Source organism: Triplophysa rosa, linkage group LG13 (genome assembly GCF_024868665.1).
Source record: "Triplophysa rosa linkage group LG13, Trosa_1v2, whole genome shotgun sequence".
Classification (NCBI taxonomy): domain Eukaryota; kingdom Metazoa; phylum Chordata; class Actinopteri; order Cypriniformes; family Nemacheilidae; genus Triplophysa; species Triplophysa rosa.
Genome location: NC_079902.1, coordinates 11,488,898 through 11,509,124, shown reverse-complemented (window position 1 = coordinate 11,509,124; position 20,227 = coordinate 11,488,898). Strand labels below are relative to the sequence as shown.

At 40.6% G+C, this 20,227-nt stretch overlaps 1 protein-coding gene across 1 annotated transcript in view; it reads left to right on the top strand.

Annotated features, from left to right (window-relative positions):
* gpc3 (glypican 3) overlaps positions 1-20,227 on the top strand; it is a 114,818-nt gene that overhangs the window by 71,342 nt on the left and 23,249 nt on the right. Inside the window, exons 5-6 of the mRNA XM_057349827.1 lie at positions 188-313; positions 8,833-8,941. Of these exons, the coding sequence (XP_057205810.1) occupies positions 188-313; positions 8,833-8,941 (235 nt within the window). The remainder of the gene's footprint in view (positions 1-187; positions 314-8,832; positions 8,942-20,227) is intronic.

Sequence of the window (20,227 nt, the reverse complement as noted above, 5' to 3'; positions counted from 1 at the left end):
CCATAAACCCCTGTGTTTCTACTCCATATGTTCGACTTTATCTCCTCTTTGTGCGCTGCATTTGATTTTGTTTACCAGTGTTTATTCCCCCCCACCTGTATTATTCTCTCTCTCTCTCTCTCTCTCTCTCTCTCTCTCTCTCTCTCTGTTCAGGTTTCTCAGTTTTTTCTCTCTCTGTGTCTTGCAGGGAGTTTATCTCTGGTCTGAGGGGCTTCAGTCAGTTCTACAGTGGACTCGGTGAGGCTCTGTGCAGTAAAGAGTCAACAGTACTCAACAGCTCCCTCTGCTGGAATGGACAGGAGATGACGGACAAGTGAGTGCTTCATTTGTGAAGCTGATGATAATTGCACAACTCTATACTAATACTCAGGGGCACAAGAACCATGTAAAAAGTGCACTTGATTCATTAATATTAAATAGATGGCATAACATTTGCCCAGGAGTCCTTGCTGAAAGGCGAGTAAAGTGCTAGCCAGGCATATTCACACGTCCCTGAGGTGAAGTCCAAATGAAATCCCACACGCAAATTTTGTTCAATTCAGTTTTGAAATATTAATGCTTATTGTTTAGTAGAGTTTTTAATTTTTGCAGTTAAACATTTTCAGTAGAGTACATTAGGATTTTTTATTAATAAATGTTTTTAATGGGATGAATAAATAACGATCTATTTGTTTCACTTGTGCAGTTATTGCAAGTTTTTAAATCCAAATAAAAAAGGCAGTGTGCCATTGTGCTGTATGGAATGATTCTGTGACAAATATTTTTTCATAAAAAAATCTATTAATTAATAAATGTAAAAATAAATTTTGAATCATTTGCAAATCTGTCTTAAAGATTTATTCACAAATTAGTTTGAGGGGTTCTCACCACTCACTGAGGATGTGAGAAAGAAATTACCTAGATACGCACGATCATTTCATATCATAGTTGCTGTGTTGCTTATACAGTAGTTTGTTTCAGTGACCCATTCATGAATGAGCACAAAACCAAATGCAAGTCAATGGTCGTTCGGTTACCAACATTCTTCAAATGATCTTCTTTTGTGTTCTGCAGAAGAAAGAAAGTCATACAGATTTGAAATGATAAGAGAGTGCGTAAATGATGACAGAATTTTTATTTTGGGGTGAACTATCCCTTTAATATGTATTAATATCTTTAATAAATGAAACCCTTTATTATTAAACATTGAATTCTGTTGTCATAGTGCTGTTTGCTGCTGTTTTATAAAACCAGACGAAAAAAGCCACGTGCCAAGTCTTAGGCACTCTGCTTCTTGTCGCAATGTACCACTTATGATTTAAACACTATATTAACCAGTATCCAGAGCTCACAAGTTATGACTCAAACAAAAGTGTTTTTCGTCTGACAGTTTTTATAAAGTGGTAAAAGTAGCATATATTACAATGAAATCAGCCCTCTAAATGCTTTCCAATATTGTTACAATCTCAAAATGGCCCTTAAGAGACATATTGCCCCCCAGCTTGTCACAAATCTTGAAGTCTAAAAAGCTTTCTGAATAAAATGGAAACAGCATAAGTGGCTGGTAGCCTAGCGGACGGGTGTACAGTATCTAATGAGTTTGGCTGACTCTAGTTGTAGTTGACTGGCAGCAGGGTGTGAACTGTGATGTGGGGTTACTGGCATTGGGTTGCCTGTGGTTGTCTGCTTAATTGCTTCTTTTCTGTGTTTGGTCTCTGACCGCCTGTGCCTGACTCTCCACATGCCCTATGGAACCCAATTGCCATATTTCAGCTCACCATATTCCTTGTGCACCTGCCCTGTACATTTTTGATGCTTGTGAAGATATTTGGAAGAATGCTTATAACCAGACAGGTTTTGCCCCCCATTGACTCCCATAGTAGGAAAAAAAGTGCCCCAGAACTCTTTGCTGTCCTACATTCTTCAAAATGTCTTCTTTTGTGTTCAACAGAACAAAGAAATGATCAAGTATTTTTTTCTACTATGTTAGTCAATGGGGAGCAAAATCTGTCTGGTTACAAGCATTCTTCCAAATATCTTTGTGTTCATCAGAACAAAGAAATTTATACAGATTTGGAACAACTCGAAGGTGAGTAAATCATGACAGAATTTTCATTTTTGGGTGAAGTATCTCTTTAACTGCAGCTGTTTCTAGTAAGTGCAGCTGAGGAGTGAATGGGGTGAATGGGTCTGGTCAAAACAGCATGGTGAACAGTTGGCCTTAAGGGACAGACAGCTGTGTCGGGGAGCTCTCGGGCCCTCGGGAGTTAATTAGGACCCAAGAAAGTAGAAAACAGAAAGACAAACAGACAAGGATAAGCGGGAAGCTGTGCCAAAATGTCTGTTGAATCTCAATGTCATACTTTGACCGCTAAGGAAATCATAATTAATTTTGGAATGGGTTCAGATTCATTGTATTAAAGATGAGATGCTCTTTCACATTATGCACTGGGAAGGCAGCCATCACGATTATGCCAAAGAATGTGACAATTTATTTGGCCCTGATAATTTAAAATTAAAATTAAAAATCAGTTCAAAAATGTCAAGTCATAAACCTGTCATTAAACTCGGCAGTAAAATAAACATGCACCGCAGTTTTGATAACATTCCAATTCATTCGGTTACACAAAGGAATAATGAGCAGAAGCTATGCAGAAATGTTGGGGAATGTAACATATTTTATATTGCGAAAGCTGCAGAGATCTGTTGTAGCATCCTTTGAGTGATGTATCTACCAGGGACAGTATGAGGCCAATCTCTCCTCCCCCAGCAGGTGTTTATCAGCACGACTGTGAGTTTAGAGGTTAATATCCCTTGACATTTCAAATCACCAAAACTGCCTCCTAGACTAAACAATTTTAACATCCACAATATCATCATGCTGTTGAGTGCAATACAGTGAGTGGTTCTGAAAACCTCAGAGAAAGAAAAAATGTTTTTTGCATTTTATGCAGAATTCTCTTTCTCATGTTCAATAACCTCCATCTCCTTCATCTTTCCTTCTTTGGCTCATGGTTTTCATGAATATTCCTCATAGTCTCCAGTGGGCTTGGGCAGTGGGGCATACCGGATCACTGAAGGGTTCCCAGCAGGACCATGAGTATGAGCAGGTTTGCTGTTCTCCCGCCTCCAGTATGAGAATCTGGTCCAGACTGTACATCCACAGGGTGTTGCTGTCATTTCCTCTAGTAGCAGCTGGGTTGCATGTTTTCCCGCTGTATGATCATGTCTGTGAACGATTGTTCTAGTTTTTTTATAGCAATAATAGTATTGAAGTCTTCAAGCAAATTAAAAGTGTGAAAGCTGGGTAAAACCAGCAATCTAAATAACATTTCTTTAAATGTTCATCTATATTCTGACACCGTTCAGTAATTTTGAGTGAATTAAAGGGGTCATTTTACGCGGCTAAAACGAATATTATTGTTTGCTTTAGATGTATTACAATGTGTATACACGATTTAAGGTTAAAAAACGCTGTATTTTCCACATACCGTGCATGTTTGTATCTCCTCTTAGCCCCGCCTCTCTGAAACGCGAGGTGTGCTATGATTGGCCAGTTCATTACTGCATAGTGATTGGTGGAATACTGCAATTGTGTGACGGAAATGTAACGCCTCTTACCATATTCGGAACATCAGGTTTCAAAGCTAATGACAGGTGATAAAATGGCATCGATACTTCCCTATCAATTCGAGCCCGAATCTGATCTGGAGAATGAAGATCATGCCGATACATTAACTTTGCCAGCGCGACTCGAGCAGGATGTTAATGATTGTTAAGTTTTTATTAAAAAATACTTTAAATAGTTTAAAACTATAGCTAACTGTTTTACCTTTCATATATGTCGTTATAAAGATTTGCCGTAAGTGATTGTTACAAAGTTCAATGTAGGGAAGGAAGGAGGCGGGAACCGGCGAACATTTAAACAATAATCTTTAATCAAAATAAACAAACAATAACACGGAAGTAAAAGGCCACACAAACATAAATAAAACTTAACATTTCCGGGCCCGGTCCTCTCTCGCCGTATTCTCCTGCCGTTCGTCCTTTTATGCTTCCGCTCCTCCGTGAGAGATACGAGACCGGAATGACGCCCAGCTGACACTCATTATCAATCGCGTCCCGGCCTCGCTTCTTCCTCCTACGGCTCTCGTCACGCCTCCCTCGTCACATACCCCCATTGCCCCTCACAGGCCGGGGGGCACCCACGAGACTGCGCTTACTCCCCCCCGGGGGGCCAGTCTCAATGGCCCCAGCGCCTGGGGGTATGGACAGACGAGACGAGAGAACGGAGACGGAAGCACCAGGAACGACAGGGGCGAGAGAGGGGAGAGAGGAAACAGGAAAAAAAAATTTGGTCCGGTTCCCCGACACGCTGCTGCTCGGTCCTCAGCCAGCTGAGAGGCTCTTCCTCGCGGTGCCATGCGGTGGTACTGGACGCTCGGTGGACGACTCGCGCCTCCACCGCCCCCTGGCGGCCGGCAATGGCTCTTCCGGCTGAGGGCAGCCAGTAGCGAGTCCCCCGCTTCCTGCTCCTCCCCTTTCCGGCAGACGGCAGCAGGCTCCGGCCCACGGCAAGCGGGGCTGACTCCTCCGCTCCCTCCCGGACCATCCCACCTCGACCCAGGGGTGCAGCAGCGAGGCCCTAGTGTCCTGACGGCCGGCGGTGGCTCCTCCAACTGCGGGTGGCAGCCACCCCACCTCGACCCAGGCACACGGCAGCGAGCTCCTCGTCCCATCCGGGCACACGCTCCAGCACCACCACCTCGGGCAGCCGTTGGCGGACATCCCTCGTCCGCGCTGCCCGACTCCGCAGCACTGCGAGACCCCTCGCGGCGAGGGCTCTTCAACAGCATGTCCCTCCATCCTCCCGGGTTTCGGCACCACTGTAACAAAGTTCAATAAAACGGAAGGGAAGGAGGCGGGAACTGGCATCATTCAAACAATAACTTTAACAGCAAATAACAGGCCAGCAGCCCCTCACGGACGACTGCCGGCCACACAAACATAAATAAACTTAAACAAAACTTAACTAATGTCCGGGATCCGGTCCTCTCTCGCCGTATTCTCCTGCCGTTCATCCTTTTATGCTTCTGCTCCTCCGTGAGAGATACGAGGCCAGAATGACGCCCAGCTGACACTCATTATCAATCGCGTCCCGGCCTCGCTTCTTCCTCCCACGGCTCTTGTCACGCCTCCCTCGTCACAGTGATCAACCAGTGATGCGCCATGTCTCGTCGCGACTCAACAAAGACAATAAACCCCATAATAAACACGACATTTGTTGCCTCTAGTTGGGACATTATTACTGATTATTAGGACTTATGTTGTCTTTTTCACGTTGCGCACGCAGATCACAAACACACGACAAACTCAACTCGCGTTAGTCCGTAACAAAGTCTTTTAAATTAAAATAAAATTACAGGCTGTGAATCTGAAGCGCCAGACTGTCCTCGCGGAGTTTTAACCGATGGAATTGCCCCACTTTTTAACAGAAGCTGCCGTGCATGGCCGGTCTTGATCGCTCCCAGATTAGTCAAGCAATCGTCGTTAAAATGCTCTGCACAAACTAGCACTTTTTCATTGTACTTCTCTGGAACAGTGTTGAAAATAAAATGTAACCATTCGTTTTTTGTTGACTCATCTTTTGGCAGAGAAAACAAAGAGGCTTTCTTTTGGCAACGGAACACACAGCGTCTCCACGACATGGCTGCTCCGGCGGCGGTACAATGAGATTTACAAGATCGCCCACATTACTTGCGTGTAGATTTGGGCAGTTTTAGTCAAATCACTCCACGAGCTGACGTCAAGTTGTGGGGGTGTGGTTACACGAGGTGTTTCAGGCAGGTCTGGGTGAGCATTCGCTTCTAGATACAATACATCTTTTGTTCCGACACTTAAATTTTTGCAATTTCACATGTCTAATACATGCATGGGCAACTTATAACACACAAAAGACAAAGAAAAACACGTACTTCCGGCGAATGACTCCTTTAAAACCTTGCTAAGATAACATGATGGGCAACTCCATATTAATGCAAGCATAACCTTTCATTTGATATGCAATCATCACACAATTTTATAGGATTTTAAAGAATATTCATCATTTAAAATGTGCAGCACACATTTGATGTTTTTCTATTATGCATTTACATAACTCGTAAAAATGGCTTTTTAGTCCTCTCTATGGCCTCGTATATTCAGAGTGCTCTGCCCTGTTGAAAAAACAACAGAAACCCAACAGAAACCATTACAGAAATTCTAATGGTTTGCATTAAAATACCATTTTGAACCATTAGCTTTTTCAATTAAAATTGCAAAATTCGTTTCTGTACTGTGTTTTGGGCATTATTGCAGTAGGATTTAACATCCCACCAATAGAATCCATCACATACCAGTTGAACCATTACAGTTTCCATTAAAGCCATTACAAATCCCTTTAAAACCATTATAACTTCTTTAATGGTTTCTATTGTTTTTTTCAGCAGGGAAATGCCAAAGACACAAACAAATAGATCTTATTGTGCTGTGATCTAGCATATATTAAGTTAGTTTCCTCTAACTATCTCATTAATTTGAAAAAGGATCAACTAATAGGATGAATAAATAAAAATCTTGTAAATGCTGTAGGTCAGAACCATGATATTACTAGAAAGAACATTCTGGTATTTAGTATTTGATTTTGCACATACAAATCAATGTCACATATATTTATCACTCCTCCGCCAGTTGTTATTTAATGGGAAGCACAGCATGTAAATGGAGTTGGAATCACTGTTGAAAATAATGAGAGGAATACCTGTTGAGCATTCATCTGGGCTCTTTTTCAACGATGCTTGCTTTCTAAAACATATTAACCAAATAAATGGCTGCTGGTTTTTTAAAGTGGGCTTACTTAAAGGGACAGTTCACCTAAAAATAAAAATAATTTACTCGCACCCTTGAGTTTCAAAGCTGTATAAATATCTTTGAGAAAGATATTTAGAAGAATGCTTGCAACCAAACAGTTCTTGGCCACCATTGACTACAAAATGACAGGTGTAGTCAAAAGTACCCCAGATCTGTTTGCACATTCTCAAAGAAATGTATAAAGTCATTTTTCCTACTATGGAGGTCAATGGTGGCCAAGAACTGTTTGGTTATAAGCATTCTTCCAAATACATTTCTCTGTGTTCATCAGAACAAAGAAATGTATACAGATTTGGAACAACGTGAGGGTGAGTAAAACATGACAGAATTTAAGCGCTGCATTCGATTTTAACTTCAGAGTTTGACTTTTTTCTTCACATGGTGTTTTATTTTCATCATTTACTGTACATGTCTTTTGTGTGCAATTTTTGTGCATTCATTTCATATCCGCTACCCCATTACAATATATAGTTTTTCATTCATGCAGTAGATAAATTCAGTGTCATGTTTTACGGTTTCCCCAGAAAACAACGACCACCAGCATTAAGACAAGTTTTTCAGACACACGCTACAGAGATGACCTAAAGTGTTTTACCCAGGTCAGTATCTCACAGGTGTGTGCCTCATCCGTGAAGCTGGATCTAATCTCTTCCCCCATTAAACGCTGCCCGTGTCATCTGATCTTCTTCCTCTAATGGAGCTCATGTCCGTATTATTAATGCGATAATTAAAAACAGGGGTTGAGCTGCCATCCAGAGTAATAACGAGGATAAATAAGTATGGAAATGTAATTTGGCTTAATGCAGAAGCAGTGCATGTAAAATAAGGCGCTGTGAGAGATGAGTGGAGAGGATTGTTAGGGGTTATGTCATCTCTTAGAATGGAGTATGAGGTCATATCTTCGGCTCATTTGTCCAGAAGTGCCTTTATCATGTCGCTGGGTTCCGCTCGTGTTCTTCGGGCTTCAGTGGGTGAACTGGAGGTGGCATCATGACGCTCTCACATGTGTCACTCAGTGTCCCTCTCTCGCCCCAGTGCCCGTGTGCATCAACACTAATTAGCTTTTAATAGGGAGTAATTAACTGGAACATGAGTCCAAGCGGCCCTGAGGGAATGACGAACACTTGGGCGCCGCATTTTAAACAGTTGAGGATGTCCAACATATGCTCCAGTTGCTCAGAAACATTCACATGCCAGCACATGTTTGACCCAGTTGTGTCGTTATAGGCCTACTGTTGAGTTTAGTCTGGGTGTTAAGAGCCAGAACAGAAAATAAATATGAAAACGCAGCTTAGACATTATGACTTACTACTAGACAACATTAATATTTATGCCTCCGTTCGTAGTGAGTTATTCATTTTAGCTTTGGGAAAATTGGAACAACAGAAGCCGCATGGGAGCACAGATTTTTGTCAAATGGAAAGTACCTCATAAATTTCTGTCCTCATGTGGCAGTCACGTGCAGTATTTATTAAATGGGCGATCCAATGAAAAACAGAATTTGTGAGTTGAAGGCATTACTTTTGTTTACTCAAATTGAAATTTCATTTATGTTGTTGCCTCTAGGTGGCAGTAGAGCCTACCTCTAGATGTCTCGTTCTTGAAACACTTCACATGTATTTTTGCTTAAATACTTTTTAGTCTTTTGTGCGATACATCTGTATGCAATGGATTAAAATGAGATCATTAATTGAAAACATCTGCACCAATGATATATATACGGCCTATAATAGACAATTTAATACAAGTTCCCACTGTGACAATTTACCCAGTGTGACAAGTTCATCCCCAGCTGTTATCATGTGTTAAATGAACTGTATCTTTTTTCTTGGGTTACTGTATATATTGTAAATGTTCAGCTTTTGTAGCCAAAACAATGTGACAACTAGCACCGGTGTAAATCCTGTAGGCCTACTTTATGATGTGTGCATCTATGTTTTACAGGTTTCCTGGTCCAAGCCTGAAAAAAGTCCCTCACACTGCAGAATCCAGACAAAAACCTCCTGAGCCCATCATAAGCCAGATCATAGACAAGCTCAAACACATCAATCAGGTGAGTTCACACGCTGTATATCAGAAAGCAGCGCACGCTCTTTACATGTGAACTTTACAGCAAACATCTGTGAATAATCATACGCTGACAGTACTCCAGGCGTGCTGTCAATCATCATGCAGACATACCGTCATACATATACCTGTCACTTGTTATATGTCCAATCGTGACCATCTGCCCATCATCACACGGAGATGAGCATGTCTGCACGTTGTGTTGGGCTCTTGTAGATTATCAGTGGGTATGATGGGGGCTGCTGGTATCTGTGCATGAATGTAGACAAAGCAGAAACATTCATTGACTTCCAGCCTTTAAAAAACAACAGCTGTGTGTCATATCACCTGGACGGCGTGTGGGGTGTGTTTCTGTGTGTGTGCTCTTATATTTCATGTTCAGCACCTTGTCTGTTGTAACGGAGAGCCCACACTGATATATGACCCTTCAGTGTCCTGAGAGAACAGCATCTGACTCATCCACAGGAAGTCAGTGTGGAGGATCTGAAGGACGCTTCTTTCTGAGCTTTCTTTTTACCTGGAGGATGTGTGGCGTGTGTTTGTGTGTGTGCGCGGGAGACTGTCTTCATCACTACTAACATGTTGTTCATTATAACAATTGTTAACAAATGTAGTCTAATTTTAAATGTTTAAATGTAAATGCTTTTAGCATAATCGATGTGACCTTGTAATTTATTGCTTTCTGCTAATGTGTTGTTGTCAAATCATCTGTGTAATTAGGGGCGCTACGGAAACATGCACGTTTAGCTTGATCTCACAGGAATTTGTAACTATTTTACGAGGTGGCTAATGCGTATTAATTTGTACGATATGAATCGTTCAAAAACACAATGATTATTAGAAAAACGCCATACTGAAGCACCACCTCTAAACCTAACATCCCTGGCGCGAAAGCAAATCCTGCTACAATGTACAAATAGGACCAAACGAATTAGCCACCTCGTGAAATAGTTATGAATTCTCATGGTATTGTGTTGGCATATTAGAGAAAGCTGTGATGGACAGAACTGTGTGAAGATGTGTTTTAGAGGGAAGTGAAAGATGTGGGTCTATATAAGCTCAGTGCCGACCATGTTGTCAGAGAGGTGAATTGTATACAACAGATAAACACATCCGTTGCCCCTATAAACACTTTAACAAAAACACAAAATCACATCCCGTTGTAAATATTGTGGGTTGTTTGTTAGACTGTGCACACACACACTGTGTGTTCACTATATTTCCAGGGCAAATTTGTACCCAGAAGTGAGCAGAACCTGACAAATTTGAGCAAAACCTTCCGTTGGGGACGTCTCAGTGAAAAGCACATGAAAATAAACACATTTTCAAAATTGTAAAAATGCAGAAAGTTGCCTTATAGACCACTTTGCAAGATGTAAACACTGCTCCAGAAGCACATTCGGTTTCCGTTTTTATTTAGTTATTATTAATTAAATCGTAAAGATATTTGTTTTTAAATCATATATATTTTGTGAAGTTGTTTTTTGTTCGACCGTTGAACCAGCGTCGTTTACGTCATCTGAAGAGGTCTATAAGGTTAGAATGTAGTGTTTTTAACTAGCTGACTGTGTATAAAAACAGTTGAAGTCTATGAAATGTCCTCATATAGATAGTAAACATAAATGTGTACGTGTGTATGTGCGTGTGTATGCGTGTGCGTGTGTGCGTGTGTGTGTGAGTGTGTGTGATGTCTTTGCTATGGTATTCGCTAACGAATAGCTGCAATCTCATGAGAATACAATTACAATCCTACTTTCAGACAATGCCCTAAATGAGATCTTAACAAGACACAACAATATCCAATCCCATAAACCACTGCCGTACAAACTGATCTCACACTGTTAGAATGAAGATACAGCCCACATAGGGTTGAGAAATCACAACTGATTTCCTTCGACCGCCGGTGTTTCCTTTATTTCACCAGAAGAAACTCAAACATGTTTTAATCAAACATTCAGTTCACTCGCCCAATGGTGAGATAATAGTTTGCATCTGCTGTTATCTGGCACCGTGCTAGTGTGTGTTCTCATTCGTTTCCGATAGCCAAAGGTTTGCGTTACCTCCCAGGGCAGACGGGCAGAAAACTTGTATCAGACATTTCCCAGCGTTTCAGAAAGGCGAAATCTAATTTTCTAGCCTGTTACAGTTTGTATATTTGTCATGCGCCGCACTTACTAAATGTTCCCCGCCAGTTGGTGTAATTCTATAAAACATTTTGGGTGTGGACCCATTGGATTTTATAGAGCAATAAGGTTTTTGGAAGGTTGAAATATTTCTGTTCCCGTGGCCTATAGCGTGACAAGCCCAAAAGTGTTAGTGTAGCGTCACTAGAGATGGCTTGTTGGCTCACATTTGTTCCTCTTCTGAAACCGACATCGGGGACTGCGTAACCCACCAAAAAGACAAAACCTAACCCTCCCTGTGCTCCACAAACCCCGTTTTCTCACGCCTGATGGCGCTGACGTAATGGCTCAGCTGGGCCAAGTTTAGAGTAGAGCTCGCCTCTCTATAAATGCAAAAAATGACTTTGTGATCAAGCTATTCCAACTCGGCAAGTACTCAAAGCATTTGTGTGTTCTTTTCTGCGTGCCTAAACATGACTCAGACAAAGATTTCTCAGTCTTCAACGTATATGAGTGAATGCATTTACCAGCAGAGAAGTAGATATTTGGTGCTCGAATTTATTTGCTAGTATTTATTGGTGGAATTACAGGTATGTTTTAAGATGAAGCTGTGCTTGTGTGTTCTTGTTTCTTTGAGTGTCAAACATTTACTCGTTGATCCATTCGAGCTGCACTAGTTCTCTGTGTTTAAATGGAAATTGTACGTCTCGTCTTTTGTGGACTGTTTACTTCCTGTGAGGAAAGCTGTTAAACTGAAAACCTTCTGTTTGTTGTCGATAATTAAAGATAATAAATGAGTAAAATTTCCCTGGACAAATGAGATCAACATTTGGCTTAACCAGTCCAAAAAAAGCTCTACACAAACAGTCGCGACGCAAGGAATTAGTCTGTTCACCTTAAAAGGGAAACTGCGGAACAATCTCAGACAGAAAATGTAGGTTTATACTGTGCAGTTATGTGGATTATAAATGATGGTATTTCATTAGGGGTGGAGATGCTCGGCGCGACACTGCAAATGTTTGTTAACACAACTTGAATGTTCCTTTTTCAAATCTTTTGATAGTTTGAAATATCAAGGCTGGTTGTGACTGACTGAAATGATGCATATACTGCGTAGATGTTAAACATTTGTATTTCTCATGGTTTTGTTGTGTGTAATGTGTTGTCTTTATGTGTAAGCATCGTGAACATAGGGAAAGAAAACAAACGCGACAAGTTCTCTGTCAACAGCTGCCCTCGCATACAGTTTAATTTACACTGATCGGCAAATTAGATTTTCATATTTGGTGAAATATATCTTTCCGTTGGTGCTGTCATCAAAACCATCTGGACTTTTTCGAGTATTGAGTTACAGCTTAAAAAAGCCATTTCCCAGAGGAGTTGAGGGGATAGTGATGAAACACTGCAATTATCTGATTGGTCTTTGATTATAGGACTTCCCTCGAGCAGTGAGATGTGTCTGCCATGTGTATAGAGCAGCGAAGTGAGGATTACATGTCAGCTCCCATGTTGTCCTAGATTTGTGGAATGTCCCGTGAAAATTGTATTTTTTTTACTTATGAAGGGAAACAACTCTGGGCTAGATATCTTTCACTCGTTCTTGCAATTTTTCCAGACCTCTTTTTATTTTATTTCCACACTTTCTCCATCTCTCTTTTTGTACTCCACCCTACATTTTTATGTTAACCCACCATTCCCATTCTCCTCTCTGGATGTGTTGAGTTGTGTGTGACACACTCCAGTCCTACAGCTCTGCTTCACTTTAATTAGATCCAGAGGCTGAGAGAGAGAGAGAGAGAGAGAGAGAGAGAGAGAGAGAGGCAGCAGGTAAGGCAGGAGAGCAGACATCAAAACAAACCAGAGCTCCACACATTCCATCACGCAGCTTTATATCCTACTGCTGCCTCCACCAACAGACCTCAACACCTCATCTACTCGCACACACACGTGCACATTTTTGTTTTTATTTGTGCGGCTAACCTGTTTCATTCTCTAATAAATGGCAGAAATGTTTATGATTTATATGATTTACATTTACAAGATGCATTAGTTACAAAATTAAAAGCAACGTCCAGTAGGAATGGTGTATGAAACTTTCAGTGATACATATTTGAATGTTGGAAAGCAAACATTTCTGGGTCACTTTTAACTACCATTGTCCTTTTTCCTTCTATGGTAGTCAATGGTGGCCAAGGACTGTTTGGTTACAAGCATTTGTCCAAATATCTTTCTCTGTGTTCATCCAAACAAAGACATTTGTACAGATTTGGTACTCAAGGGTGAGTAAATGATGACAGAATCTATTGTGAATAAATCAAGGGCATTGTTAGGCACGGCACGACGCAAAGCGAATACACACATATATATATATATATATAAGTAGTGTGCCTACCCAAAGATCTCATTTAAGCTTTAAATATTAAGTGTTTGGCTGGTTACTTTGTAATTGACTTACTAGTTTCTGCTCATTTATTTTCCCTTTAAAATTCTTGTTAAAGATGCATGTGGTTCACCAGTAGGTCATGGATGGAAGGGTATTACTCAAACAGTCACAGTCGCTTGAATCTAAGCACACACAAACACATATTTATAGGCCAACCCACACTCAAAGACACATGCACACTTCAAGCTTCAAAGATGCAGTTTAATTTGTATTTCAGTGGATGCTGGTGTGTGTGAAGGTGTGTAGGTATGAGGGTTTCTCAAATGAACTGTGACACCTGACATTAAAGCCGTCTAGCAGGATCTTCATAAATCTTGAGATGTAGAGTCAGAGGGGGGCTGGGTTTGACCCGGAGAAAGCACGTAGTCCTATCTTGATGGCCCCCCACACGTCTCTGTTTTCACTTGCTTTTTTCTCCAGTGACTCTCACACAACAAATACACTGTAAATATCTTGTTATGGCTGTCTTGTTCTTACAACCTTGATGTTTCTTTTTTCCTCCCGTTTTTCTCTCGACCAAGTTTTCTTTTCTTTTTAGGTAAGTTTCTCCTACAAAGCAATGGGAATAAAAGGACAGCATATTGAGATTTTTGAGTACGTTTCTTACTTTTTTTGTATCCTGAGAAATAAGATTTACACGTTTTCTCTAGAGTTTCAAATGAGATCTCAGTACTCACTTAAGCAAATCTCAAGCACTGTGCTATAAGATTTGTCAATATACCCAGATCTGTTATAAAAATTGTATTTAGTTTTAATAGCAGCAATAGTATTTAAATATGAAATCGAACATTTATCTTTAAATTCCTTCAAGCCTGAATGACTATTATAGCACTATACTCTTACTGTATGTCAACAATTGTCTAATGTGTGCCTCTTTATTTCTCTCCTGAGGAATTTTAGATAAAAACATTATTAAAGGTCCAGTGTATGAAATGTAGCGGCATCTAGTGGCGAGGTTGCGAACTGCAACCAGCAGCTCACTCCACCCCTCCCTTTCAAAGCACTGGACCTTTAATAAGGTTTTTATCTAAAATTCCTCAGGAGATAAATAAAGAGTGGCTGACACCGGATTAAGATGTTATCACGTTTTTGCTTCTTCGAATGTCGAATGAGATAACCACGAAACGCGCTCTGTAGAGCAGTTTGTCCGTTTAGGGCTACTGTAGAAACAACATGACGAATTACATGGAAGGTGACCCGCAGTGTGTGTAGATATATATTACCATTCTAAGGTAATAAAAACATAACTCCTCATTATGTAAGGTTACCTCTAAAGACATTTACACATTTGGCAGACGCTTTTATCCAAAACGACTTAGTTGGCGTTGGTAGCACCATGCTCTAACCACTGAGCTACAGGAAAGCTGTGTTATGTATAATATATTGCATTTCTTTCAAAAGATGCTCCAAAGAAATTACACACTGGACCTTTAAACATCTGTGAAATTAGCCATTACAGCATCATCAGCAATACAGCTGTACTCTGGCCACTTGTCTTTACAATAAAACTCACATTCCCTCTCTTTCTCTCCATCCCCCTCTCCTCCTCTGTCTGCTCCTCTCTCCCCTGCTGACTAGGAGGTCAGACAGAGCACATGAGAAGTATTTTCCTTCCAATTAGTTGGCTGCTAATGAGACTGAAGTCCCCCCTCCCCGGTCCCCTCAGCAGTCCCCATCCCAGAGGCCGGAAGTTTGATGCCCTCCTACTGCCACCAATTTACCCACACCCATATCAGCCACCCCACTGGCTACAATTACCACACAGCCAGCCAACAGCAAGCCCACAGCCAGAGCTCATCTGTGCTGAGGAAAATGGGGTTGCTTGACCAAAGTGGAATGCATTAATAGACAAATCCACGGTCAGCGGCAAACCTGTTTACTAACATGTTAGCTTGTTGTGCTGGAAAGACTTCCTGTGACATGATGATGTTACAGGAGGTGCTTCCTGAGCCACTGAAGCACAGTACTTTATACTTATATGCATATAATATGGATACAGAATTAAAGAGATCGTTCACTCAAAAATGACAATTCTTTCATTATTTACTCACCCTCTTGTCATTTCAAACCTGTCGTGACTTTATTTCACAGAACACAAAAGAAGATATTTTGAAGAATGCTGTTTGGTGTAAATACAGTAGAAAAGTCAATTGGGGCCAGTGTGGTTTGGTTACCAACATTTTTCAAAATATCTTCTTTTGTGTTCTGCAGAAGAAAAATGTGCCAATTTATTTAGTTATTTATTTCAAGTGAATTGAAAATGGTCACCCAACTACCATAGGTACTGTGGACCTAACAAACATGATCATTCATTTGGATCATTCCTGCACATAGCGGGCATACATTACCGTCTGCATATAGACTACATAGAGATCCAGTTCTACATGAGAGAAGAGGCACGCAGGTGGAAGGTTATGGTTGTGTTGTTTCTCAGGCTGCAGTGTAACCGAAGCCTCCCCTGGGCTGCCTGTGATATTTGGCTCTGTGCATTGTTTCTCATGGCTTGTCCGTATCTCCCAGCGTGAACTGGGAGAGGAACCTTAGAGAAACACAGAGCCCCGTCAGCGGCCTCGCCGGGAAACACAACAGGAGCCTCTCGGCGGGTCAGAGGTCTCACTTCCTGTTTCCTCTCCGTGCCGGGTCATCAGAGGGTCTTGCTGCGAAGGATGCAGACCGCTCTATCTCGCTTTCCTTTTGTTTTAGGCCCCTCACAACTCAGATCACCGTCCCACAAGGCGCAACTAGATTATGGGAGGAAGAGATGATAGGAAGGAGAGGTGCTTACACATGTGGAGAATTGTTCAGTGTCAGTGGTTGATATGGGCCTGTAGTACGACGCACACACACACGCACACATTTTACAACTTGAAGGGATAGTTCACACAAACAAAATCTGTCATCATTTACTCACCCTCTTGTCATTTCAAACCTTTATGACTTTCTTTCTTTTGCAGAACACAAAACAGGATATTTTTTTAAAAGTTGGTAACTGAAAAGCGCCGGCAGGCATCCATTCACTTCTATGGTATGGACACAAAACCAATGCAAGTGAATGGGTGCCAGTTAACAACATTCTTCAAAATAACTTATTTGGTTTTCTCCGAAAGAAAGAAAGTTATACAGGTTTGAAATGAGAAGATGGTGAGTAAATCAGAATTTAAATATTTGTGTGAACTATCCCTTTAAGGGAGCGTGTGGAAAGTACCAACCCAAACTCACGAGAATTCTTAAAGTGATACTTCACCCAAAAATTAATATTCTGTCATCATTTACTCACCTTCGAGTTGTTCCAAATCTGTATAAATTTCTTTGTTCTGATGAACACAGAGAAATATATTTGGAGGAATGCTTATAACCAAACAGATCTTGCCCCCCATTGACTCCCATAGTTGGAAAAATTACTTTATAATTTTTTTGTTCTGTTGAACACAAAAGAAGACATTTTGAAGAATGTAGGACAGCAAAGAGTTCTGGGGCACTTTTGACCACCATTGTATTTTTTCCTACTATGGGAGTCAATCAGGGGGCAAAATCTTTCTGGCCATAAGCATAAGAATATTTCCACTATAGCGTAGCCGTGAGTTGCCTTTTTTCTGTTAAGAAATGTCTACGTGTGCTCTATGTGGGGATAGTTCAGTGATGTTTCTCTTGACTTTACAAAACTTTTCTGAAGGAGCATGCTTTAATGTCTTTAATAAGATTTGTAGATAAAAATGTAATTTTTCAAACATATAAGTTTCTTTCATCACAAAATTATGTAACAATGTTTTTCAAATTTATGACATGGACTAAATAATGTTAAAAGCAGCAAATAAGAGCCCAGAATAGATGTAAACGCCTCCAGAACTGCTTTAAAGCTAATTTTACACAAAGGGTGCCTCTACTGAAGATGCTAAAATATTATGTAATTTTTTATCTTTTATTATTTCGTCATAACATAATTCCTACAGTTTTGAATAACACAAAACTATGAGACAAAAAGAAAAAGGTCTTAAAAAGATAAAAATAAGTGAGAAAAAAATATGTATAAGTGAATGACCGTTAACTTTTAAACGGTAGTGTATAGACAGTTTCATCGGACACACACGCCTGGCCCAAAGTTAACTTCCAGTCTGTGTTTGTTTATAATATAACAATATAAAATTATTTTTAATTTCTTTTTATATTAATGTATATTAATATTTTATTTTTCATTCTTTGTATAACATCAAAACTACTCTGATTCTTTCTGGGATGTTAAGTTTGGGCCGCATTACATTTGTTTATGTTGTTGGCGCCAAAACCGTCTACATCTCTATTTCTCATTCAGGCCTAAAGGATGGACAGTATAAGTTAAAGTGCATGCTGTGTGTTCATGAGAGAACGCTGGGCTGGAATGGGGTGAACGGGTTGGTGATATCAGATGGACGTCTTCAGACCACATGACTCTGGGAACGATTGTGATAACATGTCGAGCCCTGAATGAGAAGACAAGCAAAGCCTGCTCAGACGCTAATTAGATTTAGCCAGCGGCCCTCATATCAGACGCTCTTTTAGCTCCCACTGCTCTGTCAAACAATCGGCTACATTTACTGCAAACATGCCAACATTTACATTAGCTTGATGAAAGGACCGTGAATTCTTTTCAACTTAAAACGGCTTTAGTGTAGCAGATTTGTTGCATAACAATGAAGCCCTCCCTGCCGAAACAGCGCAGCCTCGATTTCTTTTTCTCAAATGAATAAAGATATCTTTCAGGCCTTTCCAATCTGTAAACTGTTTTGCTTTCTTTTGATAAATGGCTTTGTTACGGTGCTAGGGAAGCTGCTATAAAGGGCTTGTTTGGATTATGAAGAAACTGAGTGAGGAAATGTGCTAAAACATCCATAAATCATCGTTGGAGAAGCCCACACCCAGATTTATGGAGAGCGCCCGCTCTTTGTGCTCCTGTCTCAACAGGTACTAGTGTAGGAAATGAATCTGTCTCTTTCATCTGTCTCAGACGCACCATGTCTTGCGTGACTGCGTCTGCTTCAGACAGGTGAGAGAGGACACTGATAGCGAGAGAATGACCGAGAGAGTGAACAGGGAATAAAGGTCCACACAAACCCCTCTTTATTACCTAAAATTGAATAAATGTTGGGTAATGCGTGAAGTGTGTGTGTGTATGTGTGTCTGTGTGCATTTGTTTTGAAGTTTCCATGACTCATACAATAAAAATGTACCTTTTTTATCTTTTGTTTTCTCAGGTATGAACCATAACAACCAAAGTAACTTTAATGTCCTCACCCATCCACAGAAACTTTGTTTTGGGTCTGTTTATACCTTACATTCGTTCCATATAAATGAGGAAATGAATAGGAACTATCTATGTAGGGCAAAGGCAAACAAACCAAGCAAACAAACAGCCATCATATTCAAAGCTTTCAGTCTGGGTTTGGGTTTCGTATCAATTAATTTAGATATAAATATGATCCCTCTCCTCAGTTAAACTAATTTCATAATAAAGTTCTCAGTTCTCAACAACCATTTACGACCAAAATGTAGTAATCCTTCAGTCGCTGCATTTTAAGTTAAAGGAATAGTTCACCCAAAAATGGTCACTATTTACTTTGCGTAGTAATAAAAATTACTATGCTCAAGTCAATGGGGACCACTTTTGGTGAGCAATTCCTTTAAAGGGATAGTTCACACAAAAAGGAAAATTCTGGGACATCATTGACTACCATAGTAGGAAAAAATATTGTATCATTTTTTTTTTCGTTCTGTTGAACACAAAATAAGATATTTTGAAGAATGTAGGAAAGCAAACCATTCTGGGGCATGCACCTTTGACAACCATTTTAATTTTTCCTCCTATGGTAGTCAATGATGTCCCAAAACTGTTAGTTGCTAACATTCGTCCAAATATATTTCTTTGTGTTCAACAGAACTAATAAATCTATACAGGTTTGGAACAACTTGAGGGTGAGTAAATGATGATAGAATTGTCATTTTTGGGTGAACGATCCCTTTAATGGGAAAGCGCAGTGGAAATCTGCTGTTATAGTCAGACTTACGTGTTGCTTATGCATGCAGTGTAAAGTGGCCGTACGGCAGCAAGCAAAACACGGTATGAAAAGACCGCAAGCCACACACACCATCCGGCACGAGTCCAGACATGCACAACTTTCATTGAAAGCAGGCAAGGTAAATGATACGATGCTAATCACAGGAAGAAAGAAAAAAGTCCTTCTTCATCGCTTGATTTCCTCCTCGGTTTCTCTCTCACAAACATATAAACATGTCGAGCCCCCTGCTATCGTGCAGGGAAGACTTGTCCCTGTATTGACCCTGTTTGTGTGCTGACACACAGGATATGGTGTTGCTTCGTGCGGCTCAGCTCTGCTGCAGTCTGGGGCCAAACCACAGGCTTTATCTCCAGCCCCTCTGGGGTCTTTATACCCAGGCCATACACAACCCTCAGCTGCTCACTGCCGCCCCACAGCGTGTGTTGTGGTTACCAGAAAAAGCAAGAGAGAGAAAAAACGTGTCCTCTCATGTTTTCTCATTGTTTGGGGTTCGGGAGGTGGAATTTTTTTCACCAGGGTTGGAGAAGTATTGAAACACTGACTGAGTTAGTTAGAGAGGAAGAAATGAGGAAGTTAAAGGAATAGTTTCACTATACAGCAGATTTCAATTATTTTATTATTTACTCACTCTTATGTCATTCAAATCCTGTATGACT